The sequence below is a fragment of the Papaver somniferum genome, chromosome 10 (assembly GCF_003573695.1).
Source record: "Papaver somniferum cultivar HN1 chromosome 10, ASM357369v1, whole genome shotgun sequence".
NCBI lineage: Eukaryota > Viridiplantae > Streptophyta > Magnoliopsida > Ranunculales > Papaveraceae > Papaver > Papaver somniferum.
Genome location: NC_039367.1, coordinates 24,677,241 through 24,693,262, shown reverse-complemented (window position 1 = coordinate 24,693,262; position 16,022 = coordinate 24,677,241). Strand labels below are relative to the sequence as shown.

The following is a 16,022-nucleotide window of genomic DNA, read 5'->3' as shown; positions in this document are numbered from 1 at the left end:
AAAAGATGAGTTAAATGCCAAGAAAAATATATAGAAATATGCACTTTTTAGCACTCATCATGGATGGGTTTGATGAAATCGGCGGCTAGCAATTTTTGAATTTCTATCTTGATATGTTCCTCCACATCGTGTCTGAACTGTCTCGGATATTGTTTGACTGGTTTGGATCCGGGTATTATATGTAGATGATGAGTGACCAGCTTCTCATCCAAACCAGGAATTTCCTCGTATGTCCATGTGAACACATCTTGATATTCCCTAAAAAGGTCCACAAGTTTTGCACGCTCGTACGCACATAGAGCCGAGTTGATTGAGACAGGCCGCGGAGATTCCTCGTTTCCGATGTTGACAACTTCAAGTTCATCCGTGGTGGAGTTGGTTCTGTCTTGTAGTTGTCGAGGTGCATCTGGCACCTCCTCTTGTGGCTTGCTGCTGTGATTGCATTCTACTGGGTGGAGAGACTGGGAGGTAGTCTCCCCTGTTAATTGCTAACAGCGGCGCCGATATATGGTTTCTCTTTTTCATCACGACTTGCGATAAAAGCCCGCTTCCGCTTGACATGAGAATTAGCTAGATTTCTGCTTGACGAGAGAAAACTGACGTGCTTTTCCTTTGGAGGGATTGCGTGATATCGAGCTTCTTTGTGAAATGATGTGAGTATGTCCTCATCTTCGATTGACGCCCAAGTCGGTAGTGGAGTGTAGCGAACCTTGCCTGCTGGACCCTGCGAATTTTTCTTTGGTTCGAACATCTCCACACCACAGATTGGTGCATAAGGAGATAACGATGCGGGGATGTGGATGACTTCTCCGTTCAACATGGTCTTTAGGCACTGGTGATATGTCGAAGGAATGATCTTGTTGTCGTGGAGCCACGGTCTTCCCAGTATCATGTGGTACTCTGGCTCTTTTTCGATTACTTTGAACTTCACCTTTGACTGGACTGGTCCCACTGACAATTTTTGATTGATGTATCCATACGTGCTGGTTTGGTTTCCTTCGAAATATGTCATCATGGTAGGCTGTCGTACGACTTCGCTCGGCCGCAACTTGGCTGTCCTGAGCGTTCTAAGGGTAATGACATTGGAGGACGCTCCTGTGTCTATGAGGGCCCTTTTGAACTCCACATCCTTGATGCGGGCGGTGACGTGTAGAGACCGGTTTTGTCATTCTTCTAACATCATGTCGTCTTCGGTAAACGTTACATTGTTGACGGACATCTCTGACATCTTTGAAGTTTCTGGGCGAACCAAACATGCGTCTAGGGATATTTGATTGATAGCAGCACATGTTTCTGCTCACTGGTCTTTTGAAAGTTGTAGAAGTTCACACAAGTTTTCCACCAACGCGGTTGCCTCTTGGTCTACCGGTTTCTAATTGGTAGTGAAGTTGTTAACTTGAAAGCGATCATCCGAGACGTCAGTCCCCAGTCTTGGAGTTTCCGGGATGGGCGAATCACTCAGATTTGATGTCAGGCTGATAAGAAAGTTGAGTATGTTGTTGATCGCTTACTTCATCAGGTCCATGTTCCTTGTGTGGATCTCCTGAACCCGTGCCAATTCGGCAAACCTTGGGATTTCCCCATCGGTTGCACCATTAGGTGTCATGTTGGGAGAGGAACATCGCCATTCTCCAGAGTCCGAGCGGAGTTTGGGATCATGGATTCAGCTCTTAGACCGACCATCTTCTGAGAATTGGGGTCAAAAATTAAAATTAGAAATCGGTATTGCAAACGAGAGATTAGTCTCCCACTGTGGTCGCCAATTGTTTATGGGTGAAAACGGTTTCTGATGATTTTGGTAATTCGTGTATGTGAATGAGTAACGAGTCTAAACCCTAAACAATGTACTGCACGGGAGTACTTTTGATTCGAGAGATCAATCTGTACAAATCTGGCCTAAACCAAGAAATGGCCAGATTTGGCGGGTTTGGCATGCTGCTCGGCATGTGCGTCCGGCACGCGTGTTTGGGGGGTTTGGCATGCTGCTCGGCATGTACGTCTGGAACGCGTGTTTGGCGGGTTTGGTATGCTGCTCGGCATGTTTGGCATGCCGATTGGCATATGCGCCTGGCATGCGCGTTTGGCGAGTTTGGCATGCTGCTTGGTATGTTTGGCATGCCGATTGGCATGTGCATCTGGCACGCGTGTTTGGCGCGGGTTTTGGGAAGCCAATTGGCTTTGTGACCATCTGGCGTGGTTTCCTCCTTTTCAACGTTGTGGCGAGTTTGAAGCAACCTGATTGGTTAATGTAAGAGGGTCGGCCAAGCATGGGTGTGCCACACTTCTGTGTGAGTGTGGCGGATTTAAAGCGACCTGATTGGTCGATGGGAAGTGGAGCCTGCAATCCAGGGCGTGGTCACACTTCCAGTGTGCTGTGGCGAATTTAATCGCCTAGTTTGGCTAAGCATAGTTCTTCGACCAACCGGGTCTAGTGTACTGCGCGGGGCGCGAAACCCTAATATTGCAAACTAGTCGGGTTTATGAGTTTTTTGTGAGTTATCACAATAATTGGCTGAATTTTGTATGCTACCATAAAAATCCTTATCTACATAATGCAGTGTGATTTCCGTCTGAGCATTTCATGCAATGGCCTTAACTTCGGTACCTGGAGGTTCATGCTACTCCGCTGCGAGTGAACACAAATCTGTCATGCCATACCGATATTAAGGGTTCTGTCGGGGAACATAGCACAGAAAAGTACTCAATGAGTCTTGTATTGGCGAGATGCCGAAATTTACAGAGTGTTTGGGATGGTTGCTGCATTCGCCAGTCTGGATAAATTTCATGTAAATATATTAAATGGCTCAATAAATATGTTGGTGGAGATGTTAGCACTCACGACACCGTTTCCTTACAGAGTGACGTCAGGTACAAGATTTTACGATTTTAACCCTAAGCTAAAAACCACCATCAACACCACCTTTAGTCGTTTTCTCAAAAAGACAATCAAAACCGCCCTAATTTTGAAATGCGAAAAAAAGGGGCCTAGAATTGTAACCCTAAAAGAAAACAAGCTTATTTGTGTTTTTCATCCAAGAAAGATTTAGTACACTAGAAATGCAAGTAACTTAAAAATTCTCAGGTGATTCTTGCATCAAAATCTATCATCTCTTTACTTCGCTTCACCTCTGAACCAATTTTTGACAACCTGGTATTGATCACTACATATACAAATTATTGTCTATCACCTATTCTACCCGATCATTTTGCGAAACGAGTTGTCATTCCATGGAAAATGAACCGCAAGTCTAGCATTCCAAGTAGAAAATGAACTCAAATTTAGTTAAACCGATAATGTGAAAATTAAGGCTTTGGAAAAGAGAAAATAAAAAAGTTATTGTTTTGTTTGCACTCATGGCATAAATCTGGCCGAAAGCTTTTTGGATTTATTAAATTTGTTGAAATCCAACCTATAGTGTAGTTTGAGAGATATTCTATTTCAAGTTTTTTTCACTTCAATTTGCACATAAACCACATTTCTGACATAATTTTGAAAATGATGGCATCATCCCGCGTCTTTTGACGAAAGTTCTGACTTCTGAGTTCTGACATAATTTTGAAAAACGATGGAATTGGATAATCCATAAGAACCTTGGGTCTGTTCCATAGCAGCTGGTGCGTGCAGTGGTTTTCGACTCTTCTGGTAACCATTTGGGAGGTGGCACGATCTGTTACACAGCAATTTCACGTACGATGGCAGGTGCTATAAGGATATGCAGCTGCATGCTCAACTGCAATAAATAGAAGTACCGAATATATTCCTATTAGAGCAATAATTATCTTATCGACGCACATGCTCTCTAATCGTTCGCCGTGAATGCTAATGCGTAAACTGATGAATATCATTATGTAATTTATATGTTGGGAAAATCATATGCTACCATAAACATGACATTGGTTGGCGTTGCTAACAAGTTTCTTATCCTTGCCACCTTCTAAAACATTGAAAAGTGAGAGACACTTCTAAATTATGGTGCAGCTATACAATGGAACCCGGTTATGCGTGAAGGAGTGTCTAGCAGGGAATGCGCATAACAGAGACGAGGGAATAGGAATATGTTCTAGATACTAGTTCTTGATTCAAGAGATGACTTAATCATCATGATAATTATACCGCACGAATCCCTCAAATTACAGAGATAGAAAAAGGAGATTGAAGAAGTGAGAGACGGTTAATGTTTTTTCTGATACAAGTTATAAGACCCGATACTGGACCCGAATTAAACGGGTACAGGTAATCGGGTACCATTGACAACCCTAGAATATTACTTTTCTCTCCTTCTCAAAGACGAGACAAGTTACACAAGTAACACAACGCCCTCGCTCCTCCTAGGCTCTTAAACCAGGTCCAGTACTACCACCTTCTTCTTCAACTCCACAAAGTTCTGAATCAGATTTTGCCATCATCAAGGTTCGTCAATTTTTTTTTTTTCTTTTTTTGTGATTACAATTTCTTTTTCTTTGTATGATCTATTTGTTTAGGGTTTTATAACATGATGAATAATATCTTGACTTGATTTCAAGAGTTTGCTCATGCTAGTTGAAGTTGAATGTGTGTGTTTCTCAAGCTTAAGGTGGTCAGTAAGATTTCCTGTTGATTGATTCTTTATTTAGAAATTGTGATTGATTATTTGAGCAGTATGTTATCAAACATTCGATCAACTTCAAATTTTGCATTTGTTGTTTTTGCAAAATGGCCTTTAATCTTAGGTCTAGTCTCTGCATAAGATTTTCTAGAAGCGTATCTAATTGTCTTCTCAAATTTTCTTGTATTTCTTTTCTCTGTATATCTAAGTACTCTAGCTTCCCTATCAATAGAACTAAACTGGGCTGGCTGAATTGGTGGATTTGTAAAGAGCTTCCTTTCGGAGAACATCTAATAATCATAGAATTCGATACTTCGTTTAAGTTGTTAGTCTCTGGTACTCTGATGACATTGAAACCTGAAAAATAGAACACAAGTGAACCTTGTTAGTTAAGTTGGAAGATGATTGAAGGAAGTTTTAATACCAAATTCTCAAGTTAAGAGAACCCTTCAAAGACGGAAATTTGGAAAGCAATACAACTAAAACAAATTAGTACAAATACCCAACATACAACATACACATTCAAAAAGTTTTACATGTTAAGTAGTCCCTCATTGCCGGAGCAACCTAGATTTGTGCAATGTATATGCCTTGGACAACCCTTTCCTCAGGTGCTTTGGTTTTTAAGGAGAGTTGGGTTTTCAAGACGTCTCTGTAGTAGTTTTAGATTGACATTTAGGGGTTCTGTATGAATGAAAAGAATGTTACAGTAATTTTACTTGACTGGAGTCTTTAAGTGATTGTATTTTAGTTTTGTAAAAGAAATGTTTGAATGTTTGTTTCGATTTTCGAAAAGATTCTGCAAATTCGAAGCTCTTAAGAAGTGTTACATAAAGGCAGGTAAAATGGCTCTATTGATTCAGGTTTCTAAGGCTTTTGTTGTCATGTCATGAGTTTGTAATGGAGCTACTGGTTTTGATTTACTGTGGAATTATTAGTGGAATACTGGAATTGTTTACTGGGTACTTCAATACATGTGGAATTTGTAACTCTATTCACACGCTCACATTGATTCTCTTTAAAAATGAGTTGGACGTGGGATGCCCTACTTCTTTGCAGATCAGGGTTTAGGGTTTAATGATTTATTGATTGCTATTTTCTTAAACAAATAAACATACTTCTCCATTCTCTTTAAGGTTTGTTGCTTTCAAGATACTTTCTTTTTACCAGAGTTTATGTTTATGTAAACCTATATGTTAACTTTTTTATCAATTCTTTTGTGTGATTTAGTGAAGGAAATCTCGAAGCAACTCTTGGGTGAAGAGAAATTTGGAGGGATAAGAGAAGATGTCAAGCAATCCATCGCAGCTACTCCCATCGGGTATATTCCCTCTCATACATTTGAATACAAGCATAACCTATTTATTGTTATCGTGTTTAAGCTTTTGAGAGGTAACATAATTTGGTTGGTGGTGCATTTCAGAGTTGATTGATCGGTGCATAGGATCAAAGATATGGGTAATAATGAAGGGTGACAAGGAGTTGGTTGGAACCCTTCGGGGATTTGATGTTTATGTAAACATGGTCCTTGAAGACGTCACTGAATAGTAATTCCCTCACTCTCTCCCTCTCTTGCTTACAAAAGTATAGCATATTCAAATCTTGGCTATGATTTGGCTAAACAATTTGTGCAAATAAACCTTAACATGCAGTACTTCTTGTGTTCTCACGGAAGAATATTTGTACCTCTGTTGTGTGGTTTGAGATAAGTTGTTTAGTTATGGTATCATCATGAGACTGGGTTAAGTACCTTTCATTGTTTCACATCGTTTTAGAAACTAAGATACATCGTCGTTATCTTCAGTTTCGCCTTTGTCTAGGATTTAGACCTACCCCTCGATCTGATTGAGCTGAATTGTTGCTTTTTCCAGCATCGAGTCAATACAAATTTCTGAGGGTCTTTAATATCTACTGTGTTCCTAACTTTTAACTGATATAGTTTCATTTGAACATGTCTCAAACTACTTCATATATGACATTTGTGTTGTTCAAATTTATATTTCTTTTTTTATGGTCGATTGCCGTTTGACACAAGTTTCGTTTCTTATTTGTGATTTCATACATCTACAGTGTTTATCTTTTTATAAACCTTTGTACTTGTACCTTTTGCACATTGTAGTGAAATAACTGCCGAGGGACGACGAGTTACGAAGCTTGACCAAATACTGCTTAATGGAAACAATATTGCCATCGTAAGTATATCATTCCACTCTGAGTATTATATGACAACTTCAAACGTCGTGGAGAATTTTTTCTTTTCCCATTTTGCACTTATTCTTTTTTCGCATCCCAAGTGTTTGATTCTCTGTAATTTTCTAATGCAGCTGGTCCCCGGTGGCTCCCCTGATCCAGAGTAAGAGGTTGATTCTGATTATTAATAGGTACAATGAGAAATTTGGAAATCAAAGTAAACTGATCATGAGCTGTAGGATAAATGTGGAAACCCATATTGGAAAACATTGTACTATGCTTGAATGCTTCTAAGAGCAGAGGGAGGGGATATATTTACTACTGTAAAATTGTAGATGTCTCTTATTTATGTTGTTGATAATTAGATTTAGTATGACTTTTATCCACTCTTTTGTTTTTGCTCTTGACCATTACTGCCTAGTTAGATAGAGGTTATGTTCTGCAATAAGCTTTACTTGACAGATACAGCCACCGCGTGGTGTTAACTTGGAGCTTCCTTTTCTCTTCTTCTTCCTGGGGTTTGAACCCAGTTGATGTCTAATTCCTTGCACTTAGAGGTCAATCGTTGAATTCGCACTCGTGAAGAAAAAGGCTCTTCAGGTTCACCCTAGAGCTCTTGATATAATGAAGATTGTAGCACCCTTTATAGATTAAGACATTTTACCAGTAGACCAAATAAATGTTTATGTTGCTCTGACATCACACACTAGCTTGTGGAGCTCATCACGCTCATATCAGTTGAAACTTTGGCACACTATGGAAGAAGTATTTCAGGCTGAAATTTACAGAGATCAACTGACTTACTTCCTTTTTAGAGCTGGTAAGATTCAGGTCCAGCTTGTTTGTTTGGTGCTGCAGCTGTGGGGTGTAATGACCACTTGTTTATGTATTACAAAGAGACTGCCAAGTTATGGAATTACTTCCTAGACAGTTTTAGGTTGCAATGGACTTTCTCTGAAGCCGTGAAGTCAGACCATTTGGGAATGGAGAAACAAGAAAGGGAGGAAAATGATAAAGAAAATTTGGGGTACATTTCCTTTTGCTATTTGGCGGACTGACTGGAACGAAGACGAGTGTCATTTCTTGATTTGAATTTGCATTTTCGTCAAAAAATATTTATCCAACTTGCTTCAAAAGAATAAAGAATAAACTTCAGTAGGATAACGATCACCATCCTAAAACTTAAAAAAATTTGGAAGTGCACATAAAAATGTAAAACGTTTTTCACTAGGAATATGGCTTTAATACAAAGATACCAACAAATTTTTGATCCTACCCAAATGACTACCACGTCTCAATAGTGTAATACAAAGTAAATTGTTGACACAAGGATAATCGAGACCTTTGACAGCTATCTTATTTCACTGATTTATTAATCAAAACACCATACACTCACCACATCTGCTATTTCCTGACCATGAATTTATGATCAGCTTGACGTCATTATCTGTAATTGTTTTATCGGGCATCCTTGGATAGGAAGTTGTGGGCTTGGATCTGGCGTGCATTGCGTAGCTCATCGACACAGTCACCTCTCTCGAATACAGCTGCAGCTCCCATTCCCGTGCCTGTAGACAGTAAAGAACACAATGGTTATCATCTTCATACCAAATGCACATGGATAGACGGATCAAATTAATACCACCCATTTAGAGGAAGAGAAACACATGGATAGATGGATCAAATTAATACCAAATGCACATGGATAGACGATCAAATTAATACCACCCATTTAGACGGATCAAATTAATACCAAATGCACATGGATAGACGGATCAAATCAAATACGTATCATACCAATGCACATGGATATCACTCCAAATCGGCTATCCTTGCCTCGCCGCTTCATCTCATGCAAGAGAGTTGCAACGCAACGCGCTCCTATAATAAAGATCATGTAGACTGTGAGAAACATGCCAAACCTATCTAGTTCTCTTCTCGATATCACAAGCTATATACCACATTTTACTAATAAAAGACAATTTAGATTTTCAGTTCCATTAACCAGGGCACAAATAAATACCTGTAGCACCAAGAGGATGCCCAATGGCCATAGCACCTCCATTAACATTCACTTTGGCTGGATCAAGACCCAGTTTGTTACGGCAGTACACAAATTGGGATCCAAAAGCCTGTCGAGAAGTGCACATAATTACCTTGATTAGGATCAAAAGCATTATAAACAGCTTTGCCTATAAAGCTTCATTTAAGAAACGCTTGTGGAAGAAATCAGCATATTACTTACCTCATTTATTTCAAAAAGATCAATATCATCAAGTTCAAGACCAGCGGCCTTCACTGCAGCTGGAATTGCAACAGCTGGACCAACACCCATGACATCGGGTTCGACTCCAACAGCAACAAAGCTCCTGTAAGAGTAACAGAGTTGGTCCTATTAAGAAATGTTATCAAATACTTGCAACCATGGAGAACATTAATCTGTAACCTCAACACTGATGCAATGAGCTGCAATAATTTCACGGTGATTGGCTGATTACAAAGAACATGAAAAATGCACAGATTCCTGGAACCAGGTTGCAATTTATGCAAGAGGACTCACTAAGTTACAAGTATCTACAGACCTGAATACACCCAAAATTGGAAGGCCTTTCTGCATAGCTAAACTTCTCTTCATAAGGAGAACTGCTCCAGCGCCATCACTCACTTGACTAGAGTTTCCTACATGCACATAAACTTTGATTAGAAATGACCTGTGTATAGTAAGAGGGCAACATCTTAGTTAATAGTAGCAATGCGCTTCCTCAGACCTGCTGTGGTGGTCCCATCCTTTTTAAAGACAGTCCTCAACTTTGCCAAATCTGCCACTGTTGTGCTTGGACGAATACCATCATCCACAGATATGGTAACAGATTTTTCTTCTCCAGTTTTTGGGTCCACGATCTACAAAAATGGAGCATGTCATTTCAAAAAGAAAAAAAAAAAGCAGAAAACATAATAAGAAAACCTATAAACAACAGACAAGGTTACCTTCGTGTGCACAGGTACTATCTCATCTTTGAATTTTCCAGCTGCAGTCGCTGCAGCGGCACGTCTGTGAGATTCAACCTAAACATATATGCCAGTGAGTAATATTAGTTAAGAAAACTAACGCATTGGAAATGCAACAACAGACTAGAACATCTTTTGAACTCACAGCGGCCTGGTCTTGCTCCGTTCTTGTTACACCAAATCGATGAGCAACATTTTCAGAAGTGATTCCCATGGGAAGTAAACAATCTTGGGCTTGTTTAATGGTGCTGGCCTGTAAACATATGTAAATCACATTTAGAAAACTATCTGTCTCAGTTTTGTCTAAGCGAACAAACGAAATAGTGAGAGCGAAGATATACTCTAGGATTAATCGACCCTTCCCAGGCCATGGGATTTACTGTCATCGACTCCAGGCCAGCTCCAATTCCTGTTTAGATATAAAGAATAAGGCAACAGATTCATGGCTCAAATAATTGTTATATTCCAAATGAATTACATCCCTCTTACCAACATCATAAAATCCGGCTTTTATGGCAGCAGCTACATCAGCAACTGCCTGTAGACCAGATGAGCATTGTCTGTTCACGGTTCTAATGGGCACAGTGTCTGGCAATAACACAATAGAAAGACAAGTAAGATAAAGACAACGATAAAAAGAAATGAATTGGTAGACACTCATGCCATAAATCGAAGAGAAACTGTGAGAATGAGAGAGAGAATAATTACCAGGGAAACCAGCATAAAATGCTGCCATACGGCATTCACTTGCTCTCTGGGAGCCTGGTGCCAAGACCGTTCCAACAACAATATCTCCAACCTCAGCCGGGTTAACATTAGTTTTTTCCATCACAGCCTACATAAATTTTGACTCACAAATGACAACGTGGGGAGGATGATAAACCACGGCATAAAATAACAGACTGAATTCTGAATAGATGTGTATGTTACAAACCCTGAGAACAGGTGCAAGTATGTCATCAGGAAGGGTATCTTTGAAACCTCCACGTTTTGACTTGCAAAGGGCAGTTCGGTACGCACTGCACAGAAGGAAACAGTGTTAAACCTGGACATATAACTTATAAATAGAGTAAAACATGAGACAAACATTAAACTAATAAACATGGGGTTAAAGGGTTTCTAAGAAAATTTAGTATGGAACTTCTCTTGGGGAATTTCATGTCATTCCTTCCTGTGTACTTTCCATATTAAACCGCATCAAATTGAAACCTCTTTATAGCAAGTACTTGATAATACTCATTCAAATACCTTCCCACCAGTGGCTAAACCGCATATTAACAATGTTTCTTTTGCATCAAATCAAAAAAATAACAATGTTTCAAATGCTTATCAATTTTGGCACTAAGCTAATACTCTGTGTTTCAAAGTTCATACCCACACACTCTGGATCAATATGTACTTCCAAACCAAAGCAAGTCAATAGTCAAAACAACTTACGCGACAATCACAACATCGTCACCAAAAGCAGCAGTTCTTTGATATGCAGCACTGTCTCCAGCTGAACAAATGGACGGCTAACACATAAACAAGCAAATCAAATTGTATTTAGAATCTGTAACTCAAAAGAACAATAACAAAAACAAAAAGATCAGAAACAAAATACTTGAGAAAGCTACCCAAAAACCAAAAATAAACACTTCCATGGACAAGATCTCAAACAACAAACAGCTCAATAGCTCCAATAAGCAAATTATTTAATCAAAATTAGAATAATAGGAGAAAAAAAAATGAAGTCATAAGAAAATTAAATTAGAAAACAAAATACTTACAGAGATCACAGATTCGCTTCTCTGAGAAGATGATGGACGAAGATGTTCTAACAAAACTCTTTGTCTGTTAATAGCTTTCTCCATTTCTCTCTAGAAAATGAAAATTCTGATCTAATTTTAAAGCGGTGATGAGAGATGATGATGATTTGATTTTGATAAGAATAGGACTCTTTTTCTTCGGTTTTTATACCAGAACTTGAATTATGTCCAAAACCCACAAATCGGTTTTGCATTGACCCGGAAGTCCTTAAAAGTTAACCGGTAGGACCCATTTTCTAATGAGCGTATCTGACGGTTCAGGGTCGGTGTAATGAAGAAAGAAGCAACCCAGTCTTCTAGAAACGGTGGAGTTCCACTCCTAATCTTGTCAAGATGTTTAGATTTCACAGACTACCAAGAACATCGGGCGGCTGATGTGTGATTTGATGTGAGAAATGGGGATACAAGAAGTCGATGTTATCACTTTGGGTTGTGTGCCTGTATGGTTTGGAATAGAAACTGTTTTTCTTGGAAAATACAAAGTTCGCTTGATTGTTGATAGCGTTGTGCGGTGGTCCTAGTGGAAGTAGTTACAGATGTACACGGTAAGTACAAAGAACATTACATTGTTGTGGATAGTTGGTGGTTGACCACCAGTCAAGGTCAAGAAAATTTCTAATTTCTTATTTGTAGATGTTTGGTCTATAAATGCCCTTCCAAGATTTTTTTTTTCTTTTTCTTTTGAAGCATGTATATATATATAAATATAGAAAATTTAAATTGTTATTATATGAGGGATTTTGATAGACATAAAATCACTTAGGAGAATTTGATTGATGCTCTTTAAAGGGTTGTTTGTACTTAGAAGTAAGATAACGAAAATGAAGTATTGAAAGCGTGAATCGGAACATGAAGCGTTTTTCATTTTTAGGAAGTGATTCGTATGTCGAAGCGTGAAGCGTCTTTTCATGGTTGATGTTTGAAGTGGAGGATGTTTTCTTATAAATAAATTAGTCGTAACTAGTAATTATAAATTTATTAGGAAGATAATATCTATATAAATTTTATATAAGTCTAATTATCATCAAAAACAAAGCGTGTGCACACCAGTTCAACCTTCTCTAGGTGAATGGGAGGTGGGGTGTTTGATTCCCCTTAAAACATTCATGTTTTTTCTTTTAAAAGCTTTAAAAATTAGGCGGGAAATGAGTTGACTAAGTCAAAAAGCGCACTTCACATGACCGCTTCGGAGCGAAATGCTGAAATTCGAAGCGAAGCGTACGCTTTTAAAAACCATGAGTAAGAGCTTGTTGTCTCCCGTTTAACCTTACACTTTCGTTTACACACTGTGTACATGAAATGATCGAACTAAAACATATAGACATCTTACCGTATCAAATGAGTTTTTTATCAATTGATTTTTTTAAAGCATTTATTTTGAGGATTAGGTTACAATTTGATGTTGGTATGTGGTATCCACATAATCATGGTAAAATATTTGACTAATAAAAATCGGGATTGTCTGATCCCATATTTTGGTTGAGAAATTTTTCATTTGACTTCCATCTGCCGCATGATTGGCCAAACCATCTGCTGCTTAATTTCCTTCTTTGTAGTTGTGTTGGATAGCAGCCTGTGGAATCTGTCGAATCTTATTCTTTATTTCCTCAATCATCCCTGAGATGTGGCAGGTGGGGAGTAGTCAATGTGATGAAGCGCATGAGGTACTCTGAGTCCGGCTCAAAGATAATTTTTGGGCATTTTATTTCTGTTGTTGTTCATAAATCCAAAAGCAGAGCCCAAATTTCTGCAGTTAAGACAGTCGTAATTCATAAGGGTTGAGATAGAATCATTAGAGTACGTCCCCTGAATGCCCCATCTGTGTTAATCTCAATCCAGTTCATGTTCGGAGTGGACCATCCTACCGAGACTTTTGACATCCTTTTGTCTCCTCTTAGGTGGTTAAATATTGGTAAATCTCCTGGTAGGACCAGAGGCAAGGAATCTAGTGCAGCTGAAAATTCTTGTTGTTGTTTTCGAACCCACGCTAAGATTTCTTCCGATATTGTTTTCTGTTGGCGGTATATTAGTTCATTCGTAGCCAACCATAAGGTCCCTAATAAAAAAACAGAAGGAGAAGATGACATATATTGGTAGTGATTGTTGTAGGATTTGGAAATGGTTGTTGAGTCATTAAGGTAAATGTGGAAGGATAGTTGGAGTATGGTGTGGTTGAGAGTTGAATGATGTGTTCCAATACGTAACCCGTCGGACAGTGAATTAGCAGGTGAATCACTGATTCCAGATCAGTGTTGCATCTGGGACAAAGGTCAGCGTCGGTCAAATGGATGTGATGTAAGCGATAGAAGGTTGATAGACCTTCACTGATTGCTTTCCACAAGAAAAGCCGAATTTTGGTGGACACGATAAAATCCACAGGAATTTAGTAGGTGGGAGGAGGTATGAGTAGGTTGACCATGGGTTAGACCTTTGTATCCCAATGAAATGATGTATTTTCCAGATTTTGAATGTGGCCATATAATTTTTTCCTAGGGGATATCTTGGGGAAGTGTCATGTTCACGGGGTATTCATTCCACATACCTTGTAATTTTGAGTAACTAGTGAGTGGGTGTAACTAAGTTGAGTTGGGTGTATTAATCCTAGGGGTTCCTTCTCGAGTCTAGCATTGAGTTATGATTCTATTTTAGCCGTTGATGTAATTGTTAAGGATTGGTCTATTAAAGGCCAATCATTCTTCCCTCCTGAATTATTTAATGAAAACCAAATTTGACTTCAATTGAAGTTTAGGCTCTGTTCATCAGAGAGAAGGTAGATTGCTACCATTGTTATCCAAAATTCATCTTGTAGTTGTACTAGATACACTAGAATTGGTATCAGACTCCATCCTGGAACCTATATCCATGGACACCAAAGAAAAACTTCAAGAGATTTCATTAACCATTTCTCAACACACCGATTCAATTACTGAGATTAAATATGAAATCCAGTCTTTGAGTACTAAGATGAACATTATCATTGGGTTACTTGAGATTGCACCGAACACGAATTCACCTCCGGATCCTTCTGCATCTGAGACTCCTCAAACGAATCTGGAAAATTCAATTGCAGGCTTTTAGAATCTGGTTCACAATCTTTCTCATACTGAACATCGTAAGTTCTCTCGTACTCCTAAAGTAGATTTTCCTCGATTCAATGGTACAAATCCCCATGGTTGGGCTCTCAAATGTGTAAGATACTTCCAATTACATAATATTTCTGATAATGAACGTGTTGACATTGCTGCTATTCACTTCGATTCTTCCATAGATCCGTGGTTTCTAAATTACCAACAGGGTAAAGATTTCATTCCATGGGATATTTTTGTTGAGGATTTAGGTATTCGATTTGAGGATATTTCTCAGCACAATTATGTAGGTAGCTTCAATAAACTTTACCAGCCCACCAGTGTTGAGGATTATTATGATCTTTGGGAACATTATAAAAGTTTCATGGTTGCTAACAATCCTTATTTTCCTGAGAGTTTTTATACCTTGAGTTCATTAGTGGGTTAAAAGAGGAGATCCGTACTATGGTGCGAATGTTTAAACCCGATAATACTGCAGCAACTTTTTACTTGGCTAGATTGCAGCAAGCTTGTATACATCACCAACATAAATCAACTAAATCCTTATCTAAACCATTTGATCCCTCACCACTTTTTGTTTCCCACCCACCATCTACTATCAAACTTTTTTTCACTCCATCCTCCATATTTACTAAGCACATTGCATCATCATCATCCCCCATTGTGACTGATCCTACTACACCCACTAAAACATCCCCAGACAACTCTCTTCCTCCTGTTAAACGACTCACCCATGCACAAATGTAGGTTAGGAAAGACAAAGGGCTTTGTTATAATTGTGATGAGTTTTACAGACAAGGGCATAGATGTAAAACTCAACAACTGTTTATGTTGATTGCTGATGAGGACCTTGAAGGACATGAATCATTATCAACTGAAGCTGTCTCTGAAGACTCTCCTTCAACTCCTGATTCTCCCATCAAGATTTCTTTACATGCCTTGACAGGGAATGTTGCCCCTGACACAATTAGAATTGCTGGTCATCTTAATAAGCACTCTGTCATTATCCTTATTGATACAGGCAGCACCCATAGTTTCATTGATGCTAATTTAACTTCAAAGTTGGGTCTACATCTTTCTCCAACTAGACAAATGCTTGTCACAGTTGCTAATGGAGATAGCACTCTGCCACAACCTACATTGGGATATGTAAGGCCATCAATTTTCTGCACATTTACGAGTTCTTCCTCTTGGCGGTTGTGACATTGTTTTAGGAGATGATTGGTTGCGCCAACTTGGTGATGTTACATTCAACTACAGTCAATTGAGCATTTCATTTCTACATCAAGGCAGCCATATCACACTTCAGGGTATCACTTCTAAACCTTCTCTAAGCATGATTA

General features: G+C 38.9%; 2 protein-coding genes across 2 annotated transcripts; one reads left to right on the top strand and one right to left on the bottom strand.

Moving 5' to 3' along the window:
* The first annotated feature begins 4,279 nt into the window (after nucleotides 1-4,279).
* On the top strand, nucleotides 4,280-7,183 carry LOC113319206 (sm-like protein LSM5). The gene is made up of 5 exons (XM_026567478.1): nucleotides 4,280-4,411; nucleotides 5,817-5,907; nucleotides 6,010-6,133; nucleotides 6,706-6,778; nucleotides 6,911-7,183. Exons 2-5 carry the CDS (start codon nucleotides 5,874-5,876, stop codon nucleotides 6,941-6,943), a joined length of 264 nt encoding a protein of 87 aa, XP_026423263.1. The 5' UTR covers nucleotides 4,280-4,411; nucleotides 5,817-5,873; the 3' UTR covers nucleotides 6,944-7,183.
* A 792-nt stretch (nucleotides 7,184-7,975) lies between these two features.
* Nucleotides 7,976-11,769, bottom strand: LOC113318051 (3-ketoacyl-CoA thiolase 2, peroxisomal). The gene is made up of 14 exons (XM_026566173.1): nucleotides 11,555-11,769; nucleotides 11,223-11,299; nucleotides 10,720-10,804; nucleotides 10,494-10,620; nucleotides 10,275-10,373; nucleotides 10,127-10,194; nucleotides 9,931-10,038; nucleotides 9,765-9,842; nucleotides 9,545-9,677; nucleotides 9,359-9,455; nucleotides 9,022-9,145; nucleotides 8,800-8,908; nucleotides 8,574-8,657; nucleotides 7,976-8,344 (listed from the first exon to the last, which is right to left on the bottom strand). Exons 1-14 carry the CDS (start codon nucleotides 11,636-11,638, stop codon nucleotides 8,235-8,237), a joined length of 1,383 nt encoding a protein of 460 aa, XP_026421958.1. The 5' UTR covers nucleotides 11,639-11,769; the 3' UTR covers nucleotides 7,976-8,234.
* Nucleotides 11,770-16,022: the final 4,253 nt, after the last annotated feature.

What these genes read in the sequence shown, in the direction of transcription:
- LOC113318051 (XM_026566173.1), bottom strand. Translation starts at nt 11,638, where the DNA reads ATGGAGAAAGCTATTAACAGACAAAGAGTTTTGTTAGAACATCTTCGT. An exon ending in GACGATGTTGTGATTGTCGC is followed by an intron (nt 10,805 to 11,222) that starts GTAAGTTGTTTT and finishes CCTTCTGTGCAG; the next exon opens with TGCGTACCGAACTGCCCTTT. An exon ending in TACTTGCACCTGTTCTCAGG is followed by an intron (nt 10,621 to 10,719) that starts GTTTGTAACATA and finishes AAATTTATGTAG; the next exon opens with GCTGTGATGGAAAAAACTAA.
- LOC113319206 (XM_026567478.1), top strand. Translation starts at nt 5,874, where the DNA reads ATGTCAAGCAATCCATCGCAGCTACTCCCATCGG. An exon ending in CTTGAAGACGTCACTGAATA is followed by an intron (nt 6,134 to 6,705) that starts GTAATTCCCTCA and finishes TGCACATTGTAG; the next exon opens with TGAAATAACTGCCGAGGGAC. An exon ending in ATGGAAACAATATTGCCATC is followed by an intron (nt 6,779 to 6,910) that starts GTAAGTATATCA and finishes TTTCTAATGCAG; the next exon opens with CTGGTCCCCGGTGGCTCCCC.